This window comes from Poecilia latipinna, unplaced genomic scaffold (genome assembly GCF_001443285.1).
Source record: "Poecilia latipinna isolate Pla-1442-1.1 unplaced genomic scaffold, P_latipinna-1.0 Scaffold1986, whole genome shotgun sequence".
Lineage (NCBI taxonomy): Eukaryota > Metazoa > Chordata > Actinopteri > Cyprinodontiformes > Poeciliidae > Poecilia > Poecilia latipinna.
In genome coordinates, this window is record NW_015114602.1 from 95,924 (window position 1) to 106,694 (window position 10,771).

At 42.2% G+C, this 10,771-nt stretch overlaps 3 protein-coding genes across 4 annotated transcripts in view; 2 read left to right on the top strand and 1 right to left on the bottom strand.

The window, feature by feature from the left end:
• Positions 1 to 1,325, bottom strand: part of pmm2 (phosphomannomutase 2) — an 11,887-nt gene extending 10,562 nt beyond the window's left edge. Inside the window, exon 1 of the mRNA XM_015016156.1 lies at positions 1,054 to 1,325. Coding sequence (XP_014871642.1) covers positions 1,054 to 1,128 — 75 coding nt within the window. The 5' untranslated portion in view covers positions 1,129 to 1,325. The remainder of the gene's footprint in view (positions 1 to 1,053) is intronic.
• A 5,074-nt stretch (positions 1,326 to 6,399) lies between these two features.
• On the top strand, positions 6,400 to 8,517 carry LOC106935613 (high mobility group protein B2-like). The gene is made up of 5 exons (XM_015016160.1): positions 6,400 to 6,508; positions 7,551 to 7,725; positions 7,799 to 7,947; positions 8,018 to 8,192; positions 8,279 to 8,517. The coding sequence occupies exons 2-5, from the start codon at positions 7,579 to 7,581 to the stop codon at positions 8,450 to 8,452; spliced, it is 645 nt and encodes a 214-aa protein (XP_014871646.1). The 5' UTR covers positions 6,400 to 6,508; positions 7,551 to 7,578; the 3' UTR covers positions 8,453 to 8,517.
• Positions 8,518 to 9,823: 1,306 nt separating this feature from the next.
• LOC106935612 (WD repeat-containing protein 17-like) overlaps positions 9,824 to 10,771 on the top strand; it is a 10,875-nt gene continuing 9,927 nt past the window's right edge. The window contains exon 1 of one of the 2 annotated variants that reach the window (XM_015016158.1): positions 9,824 to 9,928. The gene's annotated coding sequence lies outside the window, so the exon portion shown is untranslated. Of the gene's footprint in view, positions 9,931 to 10,771 lie in introns of both variants that reach the window. The other variant, XM_015016157.1, reaches the window with a different exon arrangement.

Genomic DNA, 10,771 nt, shown 5'->3' on the forward strand with positions numbered 1-10,771 from the left:
AATGGTTGCCATGGAGATTAAAGGATTTCTCAAACATGCATGAATGAGTCAAAGCAATACTAGTTGCTCTTTAAAAGAATAAAACCCTCACAAACAAAAAAGTGGAATAATGATAAAAAGTTAATAATTGTTGTTGGCAGTGAGAAACTGTCTCACTCCAGTAAGTTCTAATAGGTTTGTAATAGGTTTGATGTCAAAGAATGAAAGCTGCTGCAGGTTTAGCTCAGAGAGAAGTTTTTGTTTTGCTAGTGTACGTTTCTGGATAAAAAGAAGTGAAATGTGTCCTGATTCTTACCAGCTGTATTTATTTGCAATATGTCCTCTAAAAACCATCAAGCTGATCGGATGTTTCTGATAATCTGTAGGCAGAACACAAAGGGCTGGGACTCATTAATGCTACTTTACATCTATAACAGTTTTGTCAGAAGTTATTTTATTAATCTTGGTGTTAAAACAAGCAGTCTTTAATAAACTAACAAAGAGACAGGGACAGAACTGGTACTTCTTTACTGGACCAGGTCAGAGACCAGTTAACTCACTGATCCAGGTTTCAGCAGTTAGCAGGATGCTAGCGGAAAGAAATGGAAACTGGGGCTTTTGGGTCAAACTCAAAATTAATAAACACATTAAAAGCTTGTTATTGGTCGATCATCTGACAACAGTTTAAAATGACTAATCAGCCACATATTTAAGTACAAAACTAAATATTTTAGCAAAATTATATGATGGGGTTTTAAAAAAAAAACTACAAGGGAGTTCAGTTTTTGTGTTCCGCCAGATACTTCCTGTTACATGTAGACGCTAGTTAACCGTTCCGTGTTTGAAGAAGCCATTATAAAGATAAATAATAGAAAACACAAAATATACTTATTTAAAAAGTTGTTTAAATACGTTTATGTAAACGGCGTGAGTTTTGCTTTTTAAATGGAACCAAGTGTGTTTTATGTTTCCCGGAAGTTCATCAATAGGCGGACAGAGACGGCACGTGGAGCCGGAAGTCGCTCTGGCATCTGCGACGTGTTTCTATGAACGCAGGTATTTGTTTGTGTTTACCTGTCTCGCGGCCGTCAACGTGCCGTCTACATCAAAGAGGCACAGCGTGCTCATGTCCGCGGTGTTCTGGCTCATTCTGTCCCTCCGGTCAATCTGCTCCCTGTTGCCCGGGCGCGCGGCTGCTTGCGGCACTCAGTAATGCTGTGATTACCCCGCCGGCTCGGTTCGGCTCGGCCCAGAGCTACATCCCAGGACTCAGAGTCGGTGTCAAACTGCCGGAAAATGTGCGGATCAGCTCCTGTGTGGGAGTTTCTAGCCAATGAAAGTGCTCCCCGAAGCGGCGTCACGTGACGACACAGGGGCGTTGATGCCGCGTTGAGTCAACGTCATAAGGTATGCTGGATTTACGGGTATGACAGATAGTCAGAACACCTGACTTTGGTTGAGAAAGATCACATTTTTGTAGCATTTTTAAAGCAAACTTTTTGTTCCTTTTTATTTTATCTCCTTAGTAGTAAACAAAAAATATTACAATTTTCTTGAAATCAACAAAATAGTTTGATTTTTGTGGAAAACGGACCAGTAAATTATAGCGTATATAAATATATAAGACAAAAAAAGTTTTTTTTTGTTTGTTTTTTTTTGTATGATTACATTAGTACAAAACAAGGTCAAAAAATTGAGGGGCAGATAGTTTTTTCTCATTTGGGCTGCATACGACTTTGAGTAAAAGCAGATTAATAATTCCTCCAAAATTAAGATGAATGCAAGAACTTGTAACAAATGGGAATCTATTTTGAACTGGATATTGTTTAAAGATGTTATGTGTAAAAAAAAGTTGCTTTGAAAAATGAAAAATGTTTTCCAGGCCAAATTTACTCAATTCTAGAATTGACGCCAGGGGGCAACAATCCTTCAGAGGGCCACAAATGGCCCCCGGGCCACACTTTGGACACCCACGTCCTGCAGGAGCTCTTTCTCCTCCTGAACCAAAGCTAGAATTAATTTGTGTCTGGAAGCTGGAAGGAACAGTTCAGTTCAATTAAAACAATTTATCCAAAAAGAATAAATAAAAGCCAATGGAAGTTTTTTTTCCCAAAAGATGCTGTGGGAAGGAAGGATTTCCAGTAGCAGTCAGTATTGCAGCAAATCTGAAGATGCCTCTGACTAAAGCGTTGTTGCTGTGTGACATGCTAACCTGCTAACAGCATCCAGGCAGCAGAGATGACATGGATTATTCCACCCACTGATCCAGATCCTTTGCTTTTGCTTTTGTCCACCATGATGGATGGAAGAGTTGGTTTCAACTTCCTCCTTCTCTCTCTGCTTCCTGTTCATCTCCTCTTGGATTTGGTGTCAAAGTTCAGGTATTAATTTGAGTTTCTGGAGAAGCTAATCAGCTGCTCCCATAGCCGACATTGTTGTCATGGTTACCAATCATATCGACTGTCTGAAGTAAAACTGTAACCCTTCCAGCTGCAGCATCCAGAACAGAGCTAAACCTGCTGCCATCAGCGGGGGGCGCTGTTCTGGTTGGAGGCTGTTGTATCCGGAATTTGCTTCTTTTGGTTCTGATCCATTTCCCAAGAGCGCAGCAGGTGGACCGGTAACCTGAGGAAGCGCCATTTGTCCTCCTCAGTCACAAACAAACAGGTTTACAGGCACACTAGCACCACCTGAGGTGAAACCGGGTATTACAGCAACACCCTGGTTCTGGCTCTGGTTCTGGTTTTGGCTCTGGTTCTGACTCTGGTTATGACTCTGGCTCTGGTTCTGGTTCTGGCTCGATGTTTTTTCCTCTCAGATCCGTTTACTGATCATCTAATTCTGTCTCATTTGATTCATCATCAGTTTCTTTCTGTTTTCTGTCAAATGAAGCTGAAATTTCTCCTTTTCAAACACATTCAGGTATTTTTTCCTTCCTTCTCTGATTGGCTGGAGTCCAGCTGAGCTGATCTAAAAATAACGATGGAGTCACATTTTCACCTTATTTTACCTGAATGAACGGTGTTTATATGAATTTGAGCATTTTTAGATGAACATTTTGAGCTTTTCACTGATTTTATCGTTGTCAGTTTTAGTCCGGAGCTCCCTGAAGTGAACTGAATGTTTTCAGAAACGGAGATTTAAAGCTGGCAGACTTTATCCAGCTTATTGTCTGTCTGAGGCTGCAGACGCGACACTGACATGGTCACAAATCACGGTAAAAAACATGATTTATTACACACAGTACCTGCAAGTCAGAGCAGCAAAAGAATAAATACAAATAGGATTAAAAGACCACAGTAAGGGTGAACAGTACTTTTAATTCATTTTTGTTTTTAATAAGTGTATAGGATTGAGAATATATTCCAAATCAAAGAAGTGTGTGGGTAAGTGAGATTATTAAAAAAAAATTTAAATGTGCATAACATTTATGCATAAAAAACAACAATAGACTATTTATTAGAACAGAAAAACCTCAGTAAAAGCAGCAGGGGTGTGAATACTTATTGAGTTTCTGGGAGCAGTGCTGCCTCTAGTGGTCTGAACCCCTCACTACCTTCATAACCTTCAGTCTAGCTACATAAAATGAAATTTGATATTAGTTTTTACAAGGTACCTGTTTTGTTTCTACTTTTAGGTTGAACAGATGAATAAAAACATCAAGATTTTGCAACAAAAAAAAGCCTCATTTCCAAGAATAATGGATCTTAAAAAAATGTTTAGTCATTCGATTGTGGCTAAAACGTGTATTCATTAGTAAGTAGCTATATATATAAACATTGGTTGGTTATTTATCAGTTTTTGCCAAATTATTAAGAGCCATTCTGGACACTTAGAGGAGCCGCAAGTTGTAGAAATTATCAAGCGAACTGAATTATCAGCAGCTGGGAGGAAGGATCTGTGATGACGCTTGCTTTGTGCATTTAGGATGTAGCAGCTCTGCAGGAACAGCTTCATACACGGAGGGGAGATGCTGCCTATCAGTGATGATTTTGGAAATGAGAATGTATTGTCATTCAGCTTCCCTGGTTATGTAAAGGTTAAATGTTAAATGATTCTGGCTCCCACCACCTCTGGGTTGGGAGGGATCTGAGGACAGAGCTTATCTAACCTCTTCCACTGAGCTGCAAATAAACTGACACCATGCTGAAGGATGAAGCCACCTCAGAGTCCGAAATATCTAAACAAATGTCTCAAATAATGTGCTCATTTTAGTTAGAAAAAAAAAAAACATTCTCAGGATAAAAAAAACAAACATTTAATTAGATTTTACACTCAAAATAAAAATCTCAAACAAGTAATTAAATAGTAAATAAGTTAAATTTGACTAAAAACATAAAGTATGGTCATTTATATTCAGGGGACATATATTTGGTTAACTTCATAACAACATTATTTTATTTGACCATTTATTTTATTTTACAGCATTTCATCATTTAAAAGGAAACTTGTGACAAAAAGCTACTTCCACCTGCAGTCCCTGGACAGGATGATGACGGTTTAATATAATTTAACAGATTATTAAGTGATGAAAAGCCAGAATATAAATTAATGCCATATTCCTGACTACCAGTAGTTCATTTTTGTCCTCTGTACAGGCCATTTCTAAACTTGAATATCTCCCACCCCCTGCATTCTACTGAATTAATTCCTTTTGGTATCTGGAGGACATTTAGGGCTTTTCAATGATACCACATGTGAAGGGGTGGGACTTTTGTACGTATCTTTTTCTAATTCATAAAAATTGCGTTCATCAGTAATAACACATTTTATGGGAAGAGACAAAGAAAGTGCATAAAACCTTTTATTACCTTACAACGAATGTGGGATTTAAAAAAATGGTGATTGGACAAATTTTTTTTCCTGGTAGTCAGGAGGATATGTGCAATAAATCATTGTTCATATTTCACTAAAAATAAGCAAACCAATCAAGCTAGAATGATAGAATCTGATATTAATTCTTCTAGTTTGCCTGAACTTCATAGTTTGTGTTGCGGCTGTTTGTAAACTGGGGAAAATGTCAATAAAATCCACTTAAAATCACTTTATTGATTCTGAGGGGAAATTAAATTTTGTTGGAGCTCAAATTATCCAGGTTTCTAATGCAGAAAGTTCTGCAGCAGTCTGTATTACAGTGAGTGTGAGGAAACCTCTGACTGAAGACACTGGCAGTCTCATGTATAAATGCCCTTAATTTTCTTGATTTTATGAGAAATTGTTCTTTTCACTATCATCTCCAGAGGTTCCGAAGTCTCATTTCACCTTTGACCTTGTTTCTCCTGAAACATATAGCCATTAGCCATTTCCATTGTTTTGTCCACATTCAAGATGGCTGCTCCCTCACCATTACTCTTGGTGTGCTCTTTTTCTTGTCCATAACTGAAAACATTGTTTAATCAACTTCCAGCTGTGATTCAAATTCACTGACTGTATTTTTTTCATGCAGCAGCTTTTAAATTTCTCCACATTTTCATGCATGTGGTCTGATGATCACCACAGAAGCTCCGCTCTGGTTTCCTAATGTGGATTTTAGTCGATAACCTGGTTTCAGTTTCTTTGAGGCTGCAGAACATCATCAGACTTTACCATACAAATAGAAATTGTCCAGATTCTGTCTTTTGCAAACTAAGCTGGAGGGCAGGTTGCATTCAACAGCATTCTTAATTAACGATGACTAGATTTTTAAGCAGCCATTTGCATGAACAAAAGAGAAGCTGTTGAGGTTCTTGTTTCCATGTACCCCACCCCCTTCCCACCAGGAACAATGAACCACCAGTCCAGATGAGATCCAACTCTTCAGAGGCCTTTAATCATGTAGCAAAGCAAATTCTGATACTGGGACAAACAGCCTTTGGTTTACTTGTATGCATTCATTGAAACTTGAACAATGTCATATCAAAGTTTTACAAACTCCTATACTATAGATATCTCCACAGAGGATGAAACTGAGTTTAAAAATAAAGACAAAGTCATTAATTTTGGGCATATGAGGAACAACAATGAAAAGAGAGCCAGTCTGAGTATAGATCAGCTTTTAAAAGTCACAGATGAAGTTTAAAGATGACTTTAGCGGTCACTCAGCTACAGACTCAGATGGAAGCGCAGCTCATATCGGGTCGACCCACTGTAAAACAGAACTGAAACCGGGGCTGAGTGTAACTGCTAAGGCTTCGTGTCGACTCCTGTTTCAAAAAACAACAAACGGTCGAAGGAGCAGAGAACGACATTTTTTTAATCTCCCTCAGCAGCTGCAAACAAAGGGCGATTCCTTTTCGCGCCGTATGTTTAAAAGTCCAGCACAGCCAATCAGCGATGGGATAGAACACACAAACATGAACGCGCTCCTTAAAGGAATTCAGCCAATCACAGCTCAGAATGAGTTCTGTGCCCCCAGCGTTTACGTTTAAATGATTGATTTTGACCAATCAGCGGGGAAGGGGGAGGAGCTACAGAACCAGTTTTAGGCAGTGACAAACAGTTGCGCTTTCTTCCTCATTCAGTCCTTTACAGCTTGTGTTGAAGAGAACAGGTAAGAGACGTTGTTTCTGGCTAAATCAGCGGATTTTTTTGTCGCCATTTATGTTAAATAAGTGTTTAGGTTGTTTGTGGCCCTTAATCCGTTCTTGTCGATCGAGTTCTCAAGCTTAAGCTCCGGGAGCGAACTTTTACGGCCATTTTTGGCCGAAAGTGTAAATCTCAGCGTAATGAAAACGAACTTTATAATAAAGTAATCAGCGTCGGTTTCTAAGAACGAAAATGGGTAACTATAGTTTACGATGTTTTGCGGTGTGTTTTGGGTGGCGCAGTTGGTGCGTAACAGGCAGTTGAAACGCCATTTGGCTGCGCAGTGCAAACACGACGGAAACTCCGCAGTTTGCGCCTGAAACGGGCTGCAGGTCTTTTCTGACTGGGTTCCGTTTGTTGTGGTATCAGTCCGAGCCCATATGGAGTTCTTGTGTTTAGGAACTGGGCTGAGCGGTTCTGCTGGGGAACTTTTGGCGCAGTTGGGCGGTTTAGGCGGGAAGATACAAAATGGAGTCGCGTCTTTTTGTCCCGAAGAGCCAGAAATCCGATTAGCGTCTGAAGACGACTCCTCCCGGCGTCTGGCTGGCTGCCTTAGGCCTCATTAACATGTAACACTCATTAAATGCAGGTCAAAGGTCACTTTGCACAAACTTTAACACCTTATGAGGTTTATGATAACTTTTAGCGGGTTTAGAAGGTACACACTGATTCTTATCAAGGGTGTTTACATTATTTTCTCCAACTGTTTCAATTAATGCAAGACTTAAGAATACAATTAAAATACATCTCGGTGAAATCTGAAAAGTTTAAGTTTGACTTAAATTGAACATGTAATGAGAAAATATAAACTTAAAGTTGATGGTGCCTTTTTAAGTACTGAAATAAGTTATAAACATTTGAAGTTGCAAAATGTGAAGATCTGAGTTTATTGGCTAAATTCGTATAAAGCATTTAAAAACTCACTTTATATGCTCTGCTCCTCAGAGGCTAAGCTAATGCTAAAACTCCATCATTGAGTTTGAAATAGTCTTTTCCCAATCTCTTAGTTATTCTCTTTAAAGAGTAAGCGCCACCATGACAAAGGACCCCAATAAGCCCAGAGGGAAGACCTCTGCCTACGCCTTCTTCGTTGCAACCTGCCGCGAGGAGCACAAAAAGAAGCACCCAGGAACCAGCGTCAACTTCGCAGAGTTCTCCAAGAAGTGCTCAGAGAGATGGAAGGTAAGTGGCACTAACCTGAATGTTTCCCAGTAAACTGGGAACTCTGGAGGACTAAAATGTTTTGTTTTGGAAGACGATGTCAGCCAAGGAGAAGGTGAAATTTGACGAGATGGCCAAGAACGACAAGGTCCGCTATGACCGAGAGATGAAGTCCTACGTTCCCCCGAAAGGAGCCAAGAAGGGCAAGAAGAAGAAGGACCCCAACGCACCCAAAAGACCTCCGTAAGTCGGCGCTCTGATGCGGTCTGTAAAGAGTCTTCTGTTATTTATATGTCCATCTTTACATCTGCAGCTCCGCTTTCTTCGTCTTCTGCTCCGACCACCGTCCCCGGATCAAGGAGGAGCATCCCGGCATCTCCATCGGTGACATCGCCAAGAAGCTGGGCGAGCTGTGGGCAACGCAGGGCACCAAGGACAAGGCGCCCTACGAGGCCAAGGCCGCCAAGCTGAAGGAGAAATACGAGAAGGTAGGCACCCAGATGAGAGGAACCAGCTAACAGGAAGGTAGCGTGATGCTAACTGGAAGCTAACAGCTCTTCCTCCTCTTCCTCAGGATGTGGCCGCCTACAGAGCCAAAGGCGGCTCAGGGAAGAGTGACGCCGGGAAGAAGAGTGGCCCTGGCCGGCCCCCAGCCAAGAAGGTCCAGCCTGCCGACGATGACGATGATGATGACGAAGATGACGATGAGGAGGAGGATGACGATGATGATGACGATGATGATGAATAAGTGTCATGTGAAAGGATGTGAAGTTTGCGATGCATTGTTCAGCTTAAACCCGTTTCTTTTGTGTGTGGATGATTGCAACATTTAGCCTGCTGTCCCTGGTTCTGGTCCGGTTCTGCCGGACCGGGTCTCCTCCTTTCATTCAGGGATTTAGTTTCTAGCCTCCCTTTAGTCCGTGTATGTTTCTACTGAACTCGGGTTGTTCCACCTTGTGAACGGCGCTGAACTGGACTGAAGCGCCAGCGGACGGCAGGAAGACATTTTGTTTTTTAAAGCTTGGTTCTGGAAGCACTGCTCGCGTTCTGTTCTAGTGGTGCCGTTTTCTTTCCCACTGTCGTTTTACCACCAGGATGTTTCTGTAGCTTCATTAAGATGTTGGCAGCCATTTTAAAGTGGAACTTTGAAACCTGTAGAACGAATTTTTCTTTTTATAATAAAATTTTGTATATTGATTATAATTGGAGTTTGTGATTATTCCACATGTTCAATTTTCTGTCAGATCTGCTGAATAATAAACAGGAATTTAATATCTAAACCGTTTCTGCGGCATGTTTGAGTTTTGCTGTGCAGCAAACAGATGTGACTCCGTGCCTGGTTGGAAAGAATCCAGCAATGATCCAGAGGAGCAACTGTCGCAGCCCAACAACCAGGGAAGGCTGAGGGGTTTCAAACTAGTGGAAAGTTAGCTGGAGGGAAAACCTTTAAATTTGGATGCGCCAGCAGCTGGACAGAAGCAGAGTGACCGATTCTCCTGAAACCAGGCAGTAATTCAACCCAAACATCTTAAACCTGGATTCTCTGACTGAAACTGAAAGGATAATCTAACTTAATCGAAAATCCTGCTATTTGTTAATCTACACAATTTTTTTTTATTTCTATCCTTTGTGGATCCAAGCCTCAAATTTGGTACTTAAAATGTCAGTAAATTTCCTCTACATATTTTGTTTTATGGTGTAAAATTAAGGAAATGACTTTCATATGAGCAAAAAATAATGTGGGGTTACAATCCAGTGATAAGTTTAATTTTTGTGTTTTGAGTTCAGGTTAAAGTAAATACTACCCAATTATCAAAGGGTAATTTCATGCCCAGCCAATCAAACCTGGGGACCAAATCTCCTTCTGCCCAAGGCCCCATGCCACCTGGAGCCACCCCTGCTTCTGGAGCTAAATTTCCTCAAAAACCGCAGTAACATGAAGTTTGATCACTGATTTATCTGTTCTTTTTATCTGTATTTAAAAGTTGTGAATGAATTTAAAGGATTTGGATTCTGATAAGCTTGAACCTCCAAACAGGAAGAGCGCTGTGACTGACGTTCCCAGCAGCCAATAGCTGTTTAGTAACGGCCATCTGGTGGGCCAATCAGAGGCGCCGCTGCGTTGGTCCCGGCTCTCTTGGACGAAGCTGAGCCGCGGCGGCAGCGGGACTCCATTCAGCACCTGTGAGCTGTCCACCGCGGACCGGCCTGGTGACATCTGACGGTAAGACCGGAACCAGACACACACCAGAACCACTCCAAAAACAGAACCAGGCCGCTGGAAAACAATAACGAACACAGCGCGACAGCGGAGACAGAGCAGATGCTAGCCGCGCGTCCGTCACCGCGCCGCCGCCGCGCTGCCGCCTATGCGTCGCGCAGAGCGTCTTCCAGGGATTAGTTGGTGTCGCTGAGACCTGTTGCCGGTTCTGCCTCCTCCTGACACCCGGCCTCAGTCCCCAGACCTCCGTCCGGGTGAAGCGGCAGCTCGGCTGCATCTCTATCAGTGATTAGGTTTAACACGAACCCGTCCGGTCCGTTAGTCCAGTCGCGGCTCGCGAGGAGAACCGTCTTTGTCACGAGTGGGCTCGTGCAGTGTGACACAGGGAGGATGTCTGGATGAAAACCCAGACACCCGAACCAGTCCTATCAGAACCGGGCCCGTTTCATGGCTCTGGATCCTGCTGGGAGTTCTGGTCTCACCTGGAGGCAGAACTGGGTTTACTGGAGCTGCGCAGTTACAATGAATCATCACGGAACCGGCGGGGCGGACCAGAACCGCCCTACCGGTTCCAGCTGAGGTCCATAAAATTCCAGCTTCAGAACAGAATAGGTTTTAGATCCAAGCTGAAGGCTAGGATGATCCAAACCCGACCAGAACTGGACCTAAAGATGTCCAGAACGTGAACAACATGAGGGTTCTGGACTGAACCGGGCCCGTTACTTAGAACCTGGTCCATATACATTCCCACCCTCACCCAAACGGTGAACCGATTGCAGTTTTCTGGCCGATCCTCAGAAATCCTGACCTGCTGATTCCGTTTTTTTGTCTGAAAAGTTGATAAAT

What these genes read in the sequence shown, in the direction of transcription:
- LOC106935613 (XM_015016160.1), top strand. Translation starts at nt 7,579, where the DNA reads ATGACAAAGGACCCCAATAAGCCCAGAGGGAAGACCTCTGCCTACGCC. An exon ending in AACGCACCCAAAAGACCTCC is followed by an intron (nt 7,948 to 8,017) that starts GTAAGTCGGCGC and finishes TTACATCTGCAG; the next exon opens with CTCCGCTTTCTTCGTCTTCT. An exon ending in TGAAGGAGAAATACGAGAAG is followed by an intron (nt 8,193 to 8,278) that starts GTAGGCACCCAG and finishes CCTCTTCCTCAG; the next exon opens with GATGTGGCCGCCTACAGAGC.